This window comes from Gambusia affinis, linkage group LG06, assembly GCF_019740435.1.
Source record: "Gambusia affinis linkage group LG06, SWU_Gaff_1.0, whole genome shotgun sequence".
Taxonomy (NCBI): Eukaryota; Metazoa; Chordata; class Actinopteri; order Cyprinodontiformes; family Poeciliidae; genus Gambusia; species Gambusia affinis.
In genome coordinates, this window is record NC_057873.1 from 1149128 (window position 1) to 1164507 (window position 15380).

At 42.9% G+C, this 15380-nt stretch overlaps 1 protein-coding gene across 4 annotated transcripts; it reads right to left on the reverse strand.

Annotated features, from left to right (window-relative positions):
- Window positions 1–258: 258 nt before the first annotated feature.
- On the reverse strand, window positions 259–13726 carry LOC122832706 (P2Y purinoceptor 14-like). Of its 4 annotated transcripts, none has more exons than XM_044119725.1 (4): window positions 13649–13726; window positions 9212–9354; window positions 8884–9143; window positions 259–2923 (listed from the first exon to the last, which is right to left on the reverse strand). In XM_044119725.1, exons 2-4 carry the CDS (start codon window positions 9296–9298, stop codon window positions 2209–2211), a joined length of 1062 nt encoding a protein of 353 aa, XP_043975660.1. In that variant the 5' UTR covers window positions 9299–9354; window positions 13649–13726; the 3' UTR covers window positions 259–2208. The 4 variants fall into 4 exon arrangements, with proteins under 4 accessions (XP_043975660.1, XP_043975661.1, XP_043975663.1 ...); XM_044119726.1 differs by lacking the exon at window positions 13649–13726 and adding an exon at window positions 11541–11644; XM_044119728.1 differs by lacking the exon at window positions 13649–13726 and adding an exon at window positions 11449–11560.
- Window positions 13727–15380: the final 1654 nt, after the last annotated feature.

Below are 15380 nucleotides of genomic sequence, written 5' to 3' on the forward strand. Positions count from 1 at the left end.
ATGAGCAGGAAATTTGTTGTCCTGTTCCGCTCATGGCCTCTAGGGGTCCTCAGTGCTTTTTGCTCCAAACTCTCTTTTCAATTCACCTGTGATCCACCAACCAATCACCATCCACTACAGACTCTTTCATCTTCATCAGTAATTCTCTGTTCTTGAATTATTTTGGATTTTCTGCGGTAATAAACGGTTTGGTTCTCATCTTCTTTCATGATCTTCATTCTGAACTGAAATATTGAATGAATGACAGTGAACTACATCTTCCAGAATGTGATAAAACTTTAAGTTTTTATTAACAATTAATTGATGAAAACACAAAAACGTTGTAAAGACTTGAATTAAATCCAATCAAAGTATTCCTGATGAACAGACCAAGTATAGATAAATATAACATATTGCACACGGATATGAATATTTCCAGAAATTAATTACAGAAATTAAAGTTTGAAAAAGCTTTTTCTGTTTCCTCAGGTCGTCTTTACTTGAGATTAACAATAATCTGATAATCTGACATTTACTTAATGCAAGAGCAGAAGAAAACAATAAGAGTATAAATGCTTTTTTCAAGAACTACGTTTAGTCGACCAATCAGACGTGAACTTTGACTCGTTATCAACAACTCCTCACATTTAAAGGAACCAGTGCAACTAAAACTCTGGAAAACGGGATTATTAGGTGATTATTGGGAGATTATTTAAGAGATGAGGAGGTTTGAAGTGTTACGTCTACAACTGGAGCTTCTTCTCAGGAACTGAAACTAACTGCAGGAACTAAACCGAACCACGTCTGGAGGTGTTTCTTGAAGTTCTGGTCCAGTTCCTGTTCAGGACTTTCATCAGAAAGGCATTTTTTGGTTCCCTTCCTCAGCAGAGCCTCAGAAAAACGATGAGCTTCACTGTAACGAAGTGATTCCCAAAGAGATGTTTGATGAAACCCGCAGTGCAGATGATGAGCTTGTTATGAGAAACTGTTTCTTTAGTGGAGAAGCAGCGGATTCCCACACGTCCATGCAAAGTCAACCACTAGCCCGTCACTGAGGGTCAGGACGTAGACGGACCGGTAAATCAACAGCTTTTCTCTTTGGCTCAGCTGTTGTGTTTCTGCACGAGTCACATCAACTTGAAGCTAAGCTAACTAGCCTGCATGTGGCATTCACTGGCCTCTGTTCACATTGTAGAACCTTTGATCAAGGATCCCTTCGTTCTTTCCATTTAAAGACACACCTTGGCCTTTTCACAGCCGCTATCTGAGCTGCTAACGGCGCTAATGCTAACGTATCTCCATCCAGTTGTGATGTGAATTTTAAGCAAACTTTTAAAATGTTGCAAAAAAGAAAAGAAAGATGTGAAATAAGCGTCTCCATCGTCTGGTTTGGAGTGAATTAGTCAGAGTGTGATTTCATCAGACACTTACTGGCCGTCATAAACAGGAAGTAGGGGTTGCTAGCTAACATGGAGCACACATCTCAGATAAATGGAGAGTCTTCCCCTCCAAGCTGGAGGCTTGGACTTTGAAAAATACCTGAGTTTTGTGTTTCTGGTAAGGCACACCAGACCAGTGGATGGGAAGATTAAACTTTATTCTGCAAATGTGTTTCCATCTCCCCTCTAGCACATTAACTCAGAAACCACATCAAGCTAGCGTAAAAATGATGTTGGGAAACTGAGGGTTCCTTTTCTGCTGTGATGCTTAAAAATGTGCAGAAATGAAACGGTGATGGAAACATGGACCTCTAATGGACTGACTTTCAGACTCGCTTCATTTGGACCTGAACCTCCTGAAGCACGAGTGAAAAAACTGAAGCTTTATGGAGATTCTGGGAGATGTTCGTAAAACCTTGAAAATCATTGGTCAACACTAAGGAAGATGAACCAAACGGTCCGGATGACTCTACTGTCAATTTCAGTCAAATAACTGAATAAAGTCCCAAAAATGTGTCGACCTTGATGCTTCTGAGATTATATGATGCAACTTATGAAACTGGATATGGTTTGAGTACACCTCTGTGTTCTTCCTGTTCATAAGAGGACGTTTAAGTTAAACTGTTAAAGGTGAAGATCAACAACTTCTCTCCACTGGTGTCCAGTTCAGGATCTTTTGGTGAGTCGGTTCCTCCAATAACTCCTCTAAGATGGATTTACAAAGTTTTCTTGATCTCCCAATCTGGATTTTCTGACATTTGTAAAAGATCGGTTCAGGAGCGTGTGAAGTCTACACCACGCTGGTTTGCTTGGTTAACGAGACGGCTGACGACTTCCTGAGGTTCCTGAGGGAGTTCGTCCATCCGTCGCTGCTCCGCCTGTAGTTGGTGTCCGCCTCCGTCGGAGTGTCCGTGTCGTTGAAGACCCGCCTCATGCTCATCTGGGCCCGGAACGCCTTGCAGAAGATGAAGTAGAGGAGAGGGTCTAAGCAGACGTTGAGGACCGACACCAGGACGGTCAGCTCCTTCAGGTAGAAGAACCACCCTTTCCAGGAGCAGACCAGCGTCTTCATGAAGGCGTAGGGAAGGCGAATCAGGTGGTAGGGCACAAAGCAGATGCAGAAGACCGTGACCAGAACCAGCATGTTCCGCCGGGACTTGGCGAGCTTCTTGGAGTTGCTGGAAATCGACTGATTCTCCTGCGCCTGCGCCAGCCTGCGGGAGGTGCTGTAGTAGAACCAGATGAGGCTGATGAGGACGGCCACGAAGATGGCGGCGGAGCAGGCGTGGATGACCTTGTAGAGCAGGCTGAGCTGTTTGCTGTGCAGGATGTCACAGCTGACCATCCCGGGCAGATTCTCCCGATGCTTCTGGGTGAGGAGGGAGAGGATCACGTAGGAGCTGGTCATCGTCAGGAGGATCCCCCACGTCAACATGGAGATGATGTAGGCGGCTCGGGGCTTGTGGATGAAATGATTTCCCAAAGGATGGACGATCTTCATGTACCTGCAGGAAAAAGAGCCATCAGGAAGGAAAAACCCAGTAAAAGTGATTCCAGCCGAGGTTTGGGTAAAAACTAGGCTGTCATATTCAGGACGTGAAGTTTCCCTCAACAGACTGATTATAGTTGAATCACTGTGACTGTTTAATGGGGGTTTGTGGTTGTTTAGGACCAGGACTTCCTGTTGCAGACTAAAACCAGCTGACAGTTTAATCAAAACAGAAAGCAGTGACTGGAGATCGACTCACCTTCATGTCTCAAAGGTTTGGTTTGTGTTAATTATCCTAAAAGTCTGGTTTAAACTATGTTTGATCTACAAAAACTATTCAAAGTACCTTTATATGAAAGTAGCAGATGAAGCAGCAAGAAGAATTAAAATTAGACACGGAAAAGATAAGAGATAAAAACCAGCCTAAGAATTACATCAGTGACAAAACGAACTAAACAAATAAACAGTCATTTATATTAAAATCCATTTTTAAGGTTCTTCTTAAGTTTGGATGAAATGAATTATATTTGTGTTGTAATTCCACTAGAGGGCAGTAGAGTGCAGCCAGTTTCATGTTCAAACTCAACTATCTCTGACATAGTTGGCGACAGACCATTTAAAAGAGGAAAAACAGAAAATAAAAGTATTTAAAGGAGCTGCTGAGGTTCAGGGATCAGAGATGCTGTCTGGACTCGTTCCTGGATAAGATGCTCCAGGCAGAATCATACGTTGGAGATTTTATCTCACATTTAGAAACCCTTACACCAGCTGAAGGAGGATTAGTCTCCAACACCTGGTTTCAGGTGAGGAGTGGGAGAAGACAGATGGCTGGACGGATATAAAACATACAGAGCATCAAAGTTTAATCACAACATCACTGAACATCCAAAACCGAAACCTAAGCCACCTCAACCGTACATTTACCCGCTTCTCCAAGTCCAGACTGTCGGCCCAATCCGCCAAGAACACAACAGGATTTACTCAGATAAACCAGCAGCTGCCAGTAAAGAAGGTCAGAAAAGGACAAAACCTTCAAAACAGAGAAAATTGTTCAGTTCTCCAGATGAAACGTTTCAGACTGAATGTAAAATACTCTCAACCCCTAAAGGTTCAAGCAGCAAAGTCAAAGGTTTCAAGATGGAGATAAAAAAGGAAAGAAAAGAAGTAAAATACGATCTGAAACAGGCAACCAGAGCCAAGTCGACCCACAGGTAACTTCACAGGCCGAGTTTGAAAGGAGCTGAAGAGATAAAAATGTGCAGATATCAGATTATTTTATCTACTTGGATTTGTGTTCAGAAAAAAACAGATTCTCTGCTGGGTCCACTGAGTCTGAGCTAACGGCGCTTTGCACCACAGTTTGTTGGAGTATTTCTCTGTTAGAGTCACCTCTGTTTTCATGGATAACATTTAAAAACGTGAACAAGTCGCCTTGTAGGGAGGTGCTGCTAGCAAAGCATCTGGGTTCAATCTTAAATTAACTTCTTTATGTTTTCACTACCTGACATTAGGAGGCTTCATATTCCTGAATGGTTCAAAGAAAAACAGGGCAGGATTGATAATGAGTGGAAAAGAAAAACCTCCAGGAAACTAGAAAAAACTTTCCATTGATCATCAAGCTCAGTTATTCAAATTAAGAGTTTTCTGTCGGAAACCCAGCAGAGCCTGGAGCCGTCACTCCTCCTGGACCAGCAGGACCAGCAGGACCGACGGACTGACTGACAGACCGACTGACGGACTGACCGACCCTCACATCGTGTCGTTGACTTTGCAGCAACCCCTCATGCATATGGCAACAGCAGAGAGGAAAAACAGGAAGCTGGACCTGGTTCTGTGGTTCTGCTGGGTTCTGGTCCAGCAGAATCACAACCGGGCTCAGTGAACGCAGCCATTTCATACCACAGCTCTGAGTCTTCAGACCAAAAGACATTTCAGCTCTAGAGCTGAGCAGCAAACTGCAGGAAGTTAGCATGAAGCTTCTTCTGCGGTCGCTAAACCACATCCTTAGACCCTCTTCATGACTTTCAGCATGTGAATCTCATATTAATGTGTTCACATAAAGACCTGATCTGGTTTCTGATCTGCAGCATCGGAGACTCTGACCACACAGATACATGCAAAAATGTGCAAATTTAGCACAAGATGCTCCGATTAGCGGTAAAGGAGGGAGGCCACGCCCACTGGAAACAGGAAGTAAACGGGTCAAACCGGCCGTCGGGCTCAGACACGTCCCGGCTCTGTTTTAATGTTTTCTTGTTGTTATTTACATAGCAGTGATCTTGTTGCCCTGGCAACAATCAGATGTAAAATGAAGTTGTGAAAACAGGGAATTGAAAAAGTCCCAGCTGAAGCTCTGGGTCTGTTCGGTTCCTGCTGTTCAGCCTCTCAGCTCTAATAAGTCACAGCCTGAATGATCTTAAACAAGTCAAGACCAAGAAAGACGCAGTCTGAGCTCAAAACGCTGACCGGACAGATTTTAACCACATTTATGTTTTTGTTAGATGATAACGCCTCATATTTCCTCCAACCTGAGCCAGAAGGATGTCGAACCGTCACACAAAACATAAAATAAAACGACCCACATTACTTTCCACTCATCATAAAACTGCAACGGCTCAGTGGGAGCGTTAAAGTAACAGGATTCCCCTCTGCATAACTTCAGGAAGTAGACTGAGAAAATCACCCTGAGGGAGTTTAATGACCAAGTCCCGCCCCCTTTTCCCATCAGAAAAAATCAAATATAATAATTTTTATAAAACTCTCTGGAGTAAAACCAAAACTTTTCACTGTAAGATTATGTAAGCAGCAATTTAACTTAACATTTTAACATTTAAAAAATCCTAAAACCTTTTTTTCTGCCTGATGTTGATTCAACAGGCCAGAACTTTGTTATTGTGAAGAGAGATCATGAAAAGTTAGAATCAATAATCAATAATCAATGCTGCTGATTATCTACAGTAGCTCGAATGTAACTTGGTTTAAAGGATCTCAGTGTTTCAACAGTTTTGCAGTTTTCTGGATGTTTGACCCAGATTAGTAGAGAACAGAAACAGAATTTAATTCAAGGTGCAGTAGCTTAATTTTTGTGCAAAGTTTTGCTAATTTATCAGTTAGATCAAATGTTATATCACCATTATCAGTTTCTCCGTCTGTCGGACAGAAGAGACACGGAAAGGAATAAAACAAGCAAACAGGTGTAAAGATTCAGGCCCAAGAAAAGTATTTATCCATCCATCCTCTATACACCCTCGTCCCTAATGGGGTCGGGAGGGTTGCTGGTTCCCATCCCCAGCTGCGTTCTGGGCGAGAGGCGGGGTCACCCTTGACAGGTCGCCAGCCTGTTGCAGGAAAAGTATTTAATAAATTCTATCTTGCTTTTAATTTCACCGCTTGCTGTAGTTCTTGTTTCCGTCCGCAGGTGGCGCTGTTCCTCTGTGCTAAGCTCTAAAGTTCCAGGAAGTGGGAAACGTCGTTGTTTATGTTCTGTGGCGCCTTCTGACGGGAAAAGACAAACAAGAGGACATCTGGAGCCGAGACTCAGGATGTTCGGTAACTGATGTCTGAATCAGGTTATTTACCAAGTACGAACGAAGCTAAGGTTACGATGCTAATAGCGTTAGCATAGTTAGCATCATTAAGGTAACAATGTTTATCTGTCTTGTCTTTTAGAGCTGTTGTTGTTTGTACAGTTTTATTTTTTCAGCATTTCTGTTTGTTCTTTCAGTCCTGTTAAAGCTGCTTTATTCAACTTTTATATTTTTTTTACATATTTGTTGAAAGTTTCACGCGACTGTAGCAAGCTGTCTACAGTCATGACAGCTTACTATGAGACAAATAATGTGTGAAAAATATCAAGCTTTTCTGCCTTCTCCCAATGATAAAAGCAACCAGTCAGAGCCAGGAGGCGGGTCTTAGCGCTGTCAATCACCTCTCCATGCAGTGCTGCTCATCTGTTTTAACCCCTCTCACCTCTTTACTCAGTTCTGCTAGAGCTTTTCCCAGTCTGCAGATCCTGTCATGAATGCTAAGACTAGTTAGCATGGCAACCATGCTATTTTTAGCAGCGCATTCACAAGGTGAGTGACAGCGTTAAGACCCTCCTCCTGGCTCTGATTGGTTGCTTTTGGTTCATTTCTTCATCTGTCCCAACCAACACGACATGGTGACAGTTTTATCAAATATGTAAAACAACCATATTCTTCATAAAACAAACGCTGCAGTAATTCAGATTTTATTGGCCAGGAGCGTTAAAGTTGTTTTTTACTGACAAGTCGAGTAACAAAATACTATTTAAAACTTTATCTTCTTTCTTTTTTGCAACTCAGAGAAGATTGTTGCTTTTGAGAATAAATAACCTTTTATTTGCGCTGCTGTCAGTGAACACGCATCATTCAGAGTGAAAGTTAAACATGAGAGCATTTGATGATCACAAACTCTCCTTTGTTTAGATCCAACTGTGAGACGCATCAATAAACGACAGGAAGTGATGCGCCAGCCGCCGCTGATGCAGGTGAGACGTTTCCTTCTCCATCAGCCGTCGGTAAAACTGGCAGCGACCGGTCGGGTGAACGCAGCCGGGATCCGGTTCTGGTTCTGGTTCTGGTTCTGGTTCTGGTTCTGGTTCTGGTTCTGGTTCTGGTTGCTGTTGCTCAGAGACCGGATGAATCCAGGTTCTCTGCTATTCTGCAGTCGGCTCTAATTCATGTTCACATACAGAAACGTTCTCACCCCCTCAGCCGGTGAGAACTAAACCAGATGGTGAGGCTTCCTGAAGGTCAGAGGTCAGACGGTCTGGAAGCAAATTTCACTCTAGCTGGTTTATATCTCACTGTATAGTATTTTATTTTTCAATTTAGCAACGTTGATATTATCTGTTCAGATTCAACTATTTTATTTTTGTTGTGGTTCTTAATAATATTGTTCCTTATTATTCTAGATTTTATTATTATTTTTGTATAATCGTAACGTCCGTGGATTTGATCAATTCATTTCAGTTTTCTACTAATTCAACATCCATTTATACGTCCAGTGTTTCCTTTCTAATCTGCAGCTCTTCATCCACAGTGGTGGAAACATTTCTGCTAATATTGGAGCTAATTTTTCATTTAGCTTTTTGATATTTTCATCATGTTTTGATGTTATTTCCTCACCTAAATCAAACCTGGAGTTTTGCTTTGATTATTTCATGTTTGAGAAATCCTTTAATCTCCATGGCAACCATCCAGCTAAAAAATGCCTGGCTGGACTTAGCCCCGCCTTCCAGGCACAGCTCCTCCTCTGAGCTGATGAATACAAGATTTTTATTACAGCAGAAGATGACAGACGATTGTGCTATAAAATGATACTATATGCACAACACGGCCCCTGTAGCACAGTTAGCTCGCCCTGAGTAAATCATTTATTTCTGCAGAGGACTCTGGCTTCCTGTTGCTTTCTCTTGGAGACTTTCTTCTACTTAAAATAAAAATAAATCAGATTTCTTGTAAAGCATGCTGAGTCATTGTGGGCTTCAAACTGCTGAGTAAAGTTTCCCAGATTCTGCAGCAAGAAGGAAACTAACAAACTGAAGTTCTGAGAGGAAAAGCAGAAGAAAAAGATAAAAACTGAGAACAAAGGCGTTTCACCGGCAGCGGAAAACCCCGGGGAACTCAGGTTGTCAGCCGTACAGACGGACGAGAAGCTTTGTTCTGATTTTAAATCTATTTCTGCATTTCTAGAATGCATAATTTGTCATCTGTCAGCTGAAGAACGTCACAATTTTTATATCTTTACATAATCTCTATGCAGAGGATCCAGGACATAAATAGTGTTTCATTCTGTTTCTGTATAACTTTGGCAGATAATGTGCAAATGATGAATGAATGAATGAGTGAATGAATGAATTTTTGGGTTGCTTTCTTCTTGTAATGTTGGAATGACCTGAAACTAATCTGGGCTGCTCTCAGTTGGTGGTTTCTGCTGGTAGCTCAGGCCTACCTGTTGGCGGCGATGTAGCCCATGAACAGGATGCTGGCGTACATGTTGAGGTAAAAGGCGGAGGCGCCGAAGTTGCAGTAGACCTGTCGGATGATGGTGGAGTTGGTGGCGAAGTTTATGATGCGCAGCGGGAGGCAGAGGCTGATGAGGAAGTCGGAGGCCGCCAGGTTCTTCAGGAAGACGGTGACGCTGCTGTACGCCTGGTGCTGCGACACGCAGAAATAAACCCGCAGCGTGAATCCGTTCAGGACCAAACCCACCTGAGGACGACAGGAACCGAGTCACAACCCGCCAACAACGAACGACGAAGCTCCAACCAAACACTCACCAGAAAAATAAGACTGTAGATCACCATGAAGAAGGTGTTGGCCGATTTGTGAACTGGTTCACAATCGGTGGAGTTACTGATATTCATCGTCTCTGGGAGGACAGACGGCGCGTCTGGACCGATTCCTTCAAACGAAGTCTGAACTGGATTTATCAGAACCAGAGAGGACAGAGCAGGATGAGGGATTGGTGCACAGCCTGCTGGGTTTCTTCACATAGAAAACATTCATCAGTTAATGCAGTAAACTGAAATGACCACATTTCAACCACTGAACTGGAATATAAAGAATGAACCTCAGGCTGGCTGAAGGCCTCACCGCTGGGGGCTACGAACAGGATCTGTCTGCTTTCTGAATGCTTCAGACGACATTAGCTGTTCTTAAATAAACTGAAGTGAAGGTAGAATAAATGCTTTTAGCGCCAACGAGGTGATTAAAGTCTCAGCGAACTGGAGCTCACATTATTCTGACTTCCTTAGTTTCATGTAGCTGATTTAGCTGAACGTGTTTTAGGCTACAGTTTTTAGCTGAGTGAGGTTTAGTTCAGATTTATTGTTGGTTTAGTTCAGCTAAGCTCATGTTTATGTCGGCGTGCTCTGATTTATTTCAGCTAGCTAACCCTGACTCATGTTGTAGCTAATATTAGCTTGTGTTCAGTTTCAGTTTGCTGTCTTTTGTTTACCTTTTTTTCAGCCTACCCTTATTTATCTTAGATTGCCTTTGCTTTGGTTAATGTATATTAAAATTTATCTCTTTCTTAAACTCTTGAGATTTACTCTCAGAGCTTTACTTGATAAAAAAGCTGCAACTCATATTTTATCTCAGTTTATCTGAACGCAGGATCTTTGTTGGTTTATTTTAGCCAGTCTCAGCTGGTTTACAACTAGCTTAGCATATTTAACGCAACTTAAATTATCGACGTTTAGCCTAATTTACTTTGATGTAACAGTTCTTAAACTTTACTAAGACTTAAAGAATCTTCCAGTGTTTCTCTCATCAGAGGTTTTATCTTTTGCATCAGGGCCTTTCATCTCAGAGACGTTGGTTCACATGTAAAATTGGACGTCATCATATTCATTTCAACCTGAAACATTCTGGGTTAGACTCGGATCGGGTTCTGAACAGTAACCACCATCTCTGCCCTCCGAAAGTGAGAAGCAGCTTATCAAAACATCGAACATCTGCAGTCAGCCACAGAGGAGAAACAACAATAACATCATCAGAACGCGCTGAGGCAGATTTCTGCTCCGGTTATTAAAATATCTGCCATGTGTCAGCATGCATGAAAAAACCCAACTGGGAGCAACAAGTTGTTTGTGGCAAACTTATTTATGCTCTCAGCTCGGCCTCAATCTGTTGTCAGGCAGGAACTTTACAAACCACCAGTTCATCAGAAGTTTCCCCCAGTAAACCTGCTGAGCCCCACGGCCGGGCCGCCGGGGGCACCGGGCCGCCGGGGGCACCGGGCCGCCAGGGGCACCGGGCCGCCGGTACCACCGGGCCGCCGGGGGCACCGGGCCGCCGGTACCACCGGGCCGCCGGGGGCACCGGGCCGCCGGTACCACCGGGCCGCCGGGGGCACCGGGCCGCCGGTACCACTGGGTCAGCTGGGGCACCGGGCCGCCGGGGGCACCGGGCCGCCGGGAGCATCAGGCCGCTGGGCTCAGCAGGGAAGTTTTGATCAGAAACACATGAAGTCCTGCTTTCAAAATGAAAATGTACGCTCTCGGATTATGGCAGAAAAAAATTCCCTCATATTCATTCAGTAAAACTGAAAGAGTAACTGGGGTTGTGAAATGTTACTTAAACGTCTCAGAAATAATCCAGATTAGGCCACACTGGCTGGTTGAGGTACATTTCAGAAATGTACTTCCTCTTACAGATCGCCTTCTGCTTTCCTCGGGTTGGTTACCGTTGGCCCAAACCTCATGAGAATTTATGTTGTAGTGATATTTGATAAAAAGTGTTTAGCTTTGAGCTAAATATTTAGCTAGCTAACCAAATAATTAGTTTGAAAGTTAAATAATCCAGATTATTGCTGCTAACCTTTGACTGTGTAACATCACGTGGTAAAGTTACTACAGTTGAGAGTTTCTGGCCTCACTGTTTATTGTTGGCTCTAGATTTTAGCAGATAGACGTTCTCCTGTTTTCACAATCTCAAGAAGTGAAAACAGGGGTTAGCGTGATAAACTAATCCCTTCACAAACGCTCTGCGCCCCATGCAGACCATTTTTTACCGTGGCAGATCGACTCTCAGCCCAGGGCGTCAGTCCATCAAGGGGCGGCATGTGTTCTCAAACAAAAACATCAGCCGTCAGTTTTTTCTCACGTTTTGGACGTTCATCCAATGAGAAGTTGGCAGTGGATGAACGTGTGAAGCTCGTCCTGATCTCCTCATCGTTACCGCGATCCGACTGGAGGTGAAGCAGCGACAGGAACAGGAACACGCAGGATCAATGGATTTCATTCAGAGCTGGTACAGATCTACAGCTATAGATCTACAGTTATAGATCTACTGTTATAGATCTACTGTTATAGAGCTACTGTTATAGATCTACTGTTATAGATCTACAGTTATAGATCTACTGTTATAGAGTTACAGTTATAGATCTACAGTTATAGAGCTACAGCTATAGATCTACTGTTATAGAGTTACTGTTATAGATCTACTGTTATAGATCTACTGTTATAGATCTACTGTTATAGAGTTACTGTTATAGATCTACAGTTATAGAGTTACAGTTATAGATCTACAGTTATAGAGCTACAGCTATAGATCTACTGTTATAGAGTTACTGTTATAGATCTACAGTTATAGAGTTACAGTTATAGATCAGCCAACAACAAGAGGGACGATCTGCTTTTAATGATCTACAGTTATAGATCTATAACTGTATATCTAGAGTTGTAGGTCTAGAGCTTCAGATCTTCCAGCTGGAAACCAGAGCTCAGGTTGACCTCTGACCTGAACCTTCAGAGCCACTTAAAGTCGGTCTGGACGTAGAAACTGACAGCTGTCAGATCTAGAGTTATGGTTATAGATCTACAGCTGTCAGTTTTTATGCTAAGCTACCAAAACTCAGAGTTTCTCTAAACTGAAACATCATGAATTTCAGTTTGGCTTCAGCCTTTTCATCTCTTTCCTTTTCCATAATGTTTGTTTTATTTTCATTTTCATCATAAAGTTTTTACGCCCTGTTGCTGAAACGGGTTTTATAAATATTGTTGCTGCACAAATTAGATCCCTGAACCTGTTTGATTTCTGTTTTTATGGACTTTTAGGAGCAGCTGCGTCTGAAATGTTTAGTTTCAGCAGAAATCAGAATATTTAAATTGAACTTATCATATTTAAAATAAATGAATAAAATAAAATAAATGAATAAAAGTCGTAATTCACAGATTTGATGAATCTGGACTAAATTCAAGGATCTAATTTAGTCCTTGAATAAAGGACTAACGTAGTAGGACCTACTGACCTACTCTAGTAGGTCAGTAGGTCAGTAGGTCTGACGTTCTACTAATCGGTAGAACGTCAGACCTTAACTGGATTATTTATCATTTATTATTTATTATGTTATTTCTACTACTGACAGGAAACTTTAAAAGATCCAAACTTCAGTTTCTCACTGACATTAAATCTGACTGAAATTTTCCTGCTTCAGGTCTGTAAGCATTAAATTATTTCTGTTTGGCAAACGGCAGAAAAATGAGACTGAAGTTTTTTACTGTAGAGAATTTGATTAAATCTTTTTTAATAGAAAGATTTGAATCCTGAAATAATTATTGTGACCCAAACGAACCCAAAACAGGAACGGTTAAAATCAGATTTAATATCAAACAGAATAATCTGCTCTATTAATGTGGCAGATCAGGAATCATGAATCAGAATTCAACTAAAACCACAGATCAGCTTTAAAACGTGTAGAGAAATGGAAAAAATGAGAGCTTAGAAAGCAGAAGAGAAGCTCGTGATCCATGGAGAAAGCTGCTCCCACTTCCCCATCGTCTGCTTTGAAGGTAGACCCACCAAAATATCAACCTATAAATACCTAAAACCTCCAATATTCTGTCTGTCTGATGGATATTTATTCCTCTGGGAGGCAGAACACCTGAGATCCTTCACCTGCGCGCCTGAGAAACGCGTTCTCAGGTTATTTACAGCCAATCTGCAGATTTCTTTTCTCCACACCAAGAAGCTGCTGCAGAAACCGCTGAACCACATCAGAGAGGAAAAGGAAGCAGCTGCTTCCCAGCCTGGTTCCAGTCTGAAACCGCTCCAGCTTTCTGGAGCTTTCCTCTCTACTCGACATGATCGATCTGAATCTGAACATGAAGCGCCACTGACCTCTGACCCGCCACTGACCTCTGACCCGCCACAGACCCAAAGCAGCAGCAGAGTTAAAGCTGGAAAGGATCAGATTCACCTGCTGGACTCACCTGTGTGCGTCTGCCAGCCCGAACCTGCAGATTGCTGCTCTGACTTCCTCCCTCTGTGAGCTGCGCCGCGATCGCAGCGTTTCCCTCGCTGCTGCCGGGGGGAGGAGGAAGAGAAAGACGGAAACTTGTTTGCACTGCTGCTCATTTGCAAAGCAAAAAAACTCAGTTTTCCTGGTCAGCTGTTTTCCAGAGAAAACCCCGTTCAGAGGAGGAAGAAGCTCATAATGAAGCCTGTGTTGCTCTGCTGAAGGAAACTCTGTTTATCAGGGAAACTGCCGCTAAACAAGCAGAGCTGCAGCTGGAGGCGGCTGGTTCTCTGGGGTTTCCTTCAGCTTGAGCCACCAGAGCAGAGCAGACAAACCGCTTCGTTTGAAGGTCTGCATAAGACTGGATGACACTTCAGGAGTCCAACATCCATGAAGGCTCCTCAAATAAAGTGTTCCCATCATTTCTATCCAGAACCGTCAGCAGATCAAACCTCAGTCAGGATTAGTTTATTGTTCTCCTTCAGGTGGAGTCCCACAGGGCTCTGTACTCGTCCCCATTGTTTTCACTTCCTGCTGCGGTTTGGAGCAATTCTGACCCGGTACCACTATCCCTCTCACCTACTGATCAGCTGGCTGACAGTAGCTATGCTCCCCTCTAATTGTTATGTGAAATTTTAGCAAACTCTCAAAACAGAAAAAAGTTGGAATTAAGCGTATTTAATTGGAATAGTGTGAAGCGAATCAGCCGGGCAAAGCAGACTTTGACGCTACGCATAATAAACAGGAAGTATCGCTAACTAGCATGGACCAACTCCGCAGAAAAAGAGCTGGACGTTTAGATGTCCTCAGAGTTTGGTGCCTCTGGTAAGGCACAGATCTATAATGTCTTTCCATGTTTTTAAACTTTTTTTCTCCAGAAAAGCCAAGAACTGCCTTAAGCGAGCGTAAAACCTTTTTTGTGAAAGTAGGAAGTTATTTCTAATTTTTCCGTTTCTACTGCGACACCATTTATCAAACTGTATAAAAAATGTAGATGGAAACACGACGAGTGGAAAACCAACAGAAGAATGAATGTAACCCATCTGGTGGCCATGATAGAAGTCAGTGAACTCACCTTAAATCAAAAACAATGAATCATTGAACATTTTTTAAATGATCAACACCTGAACAAAAACATTCGGACGTCTGTTACTCCAGACTCAACTGTGAAAACAAACTGATGGCTCTTCTGAGCCCGGTTCTGGTTCTGCTGGAGGTTTCTTCCTGTTTTTCCTCTCCACTGTCGCTACTTGCTAACTTGGATAATAAACTGAACTTGATGCAGTGATTCTCTGATGAATCCTCTGGACGTCCTGAGAGGAAAAGCCTGGAGTCGCCATGGCTGCTGGGTGTTCTGGTTAAAGATGTGAACTGGACCCGATTCTGAACCCATTGATTCAAACTCTGGTTCTGTTGATAAAATACACAATTTGAAGTTTTAATACACCAGGATATTCTACCGCCGTTTTCTCTCTACCTGGACCCAAACTGCTGATGGGACTGTGGGAACCCTGCGGTTCCTGGTCGTTCTGCCTGAGGTTCTGGTGACCCTGCAGGGGTCCAGGCTTTAGAGGTCGTGTGGAGACGCTTTACATTATTAAAAATAGGTGTAAAACTGGAGCAGCCACTAGAGGGCAGCAGAGGGATGGATGTGGCCGGCAGTTACCAAAGCAACCGACAGTCACATGCAGACTCCATGCAGAAAG

Bases quoted from the DNA above. Each gene is read 5' to 3' on its own strand.
- LOC122832706 (XM_044119725.1), bottom strand. From the start codon at position 9,298: ATGAATATCAGTAACTCCACCGATTGTGAACCAGTTCACAAATCGGCC. The intron at 9,144-9,211 runs GTGAGTGTTTGG...TGTCGTCCTCAG, and splicing joins TCTACAGTCTTATTTTTCTG to GTGGGTTTGGTCCTGAACGG. The intron at 2,924-8,883 runs GTAGGCCTGAGC...TTTTTCCTGCAG, and splicing joins GGCTACATCGCCGCCAACAG to GTACATGAAGATCGTCCATC.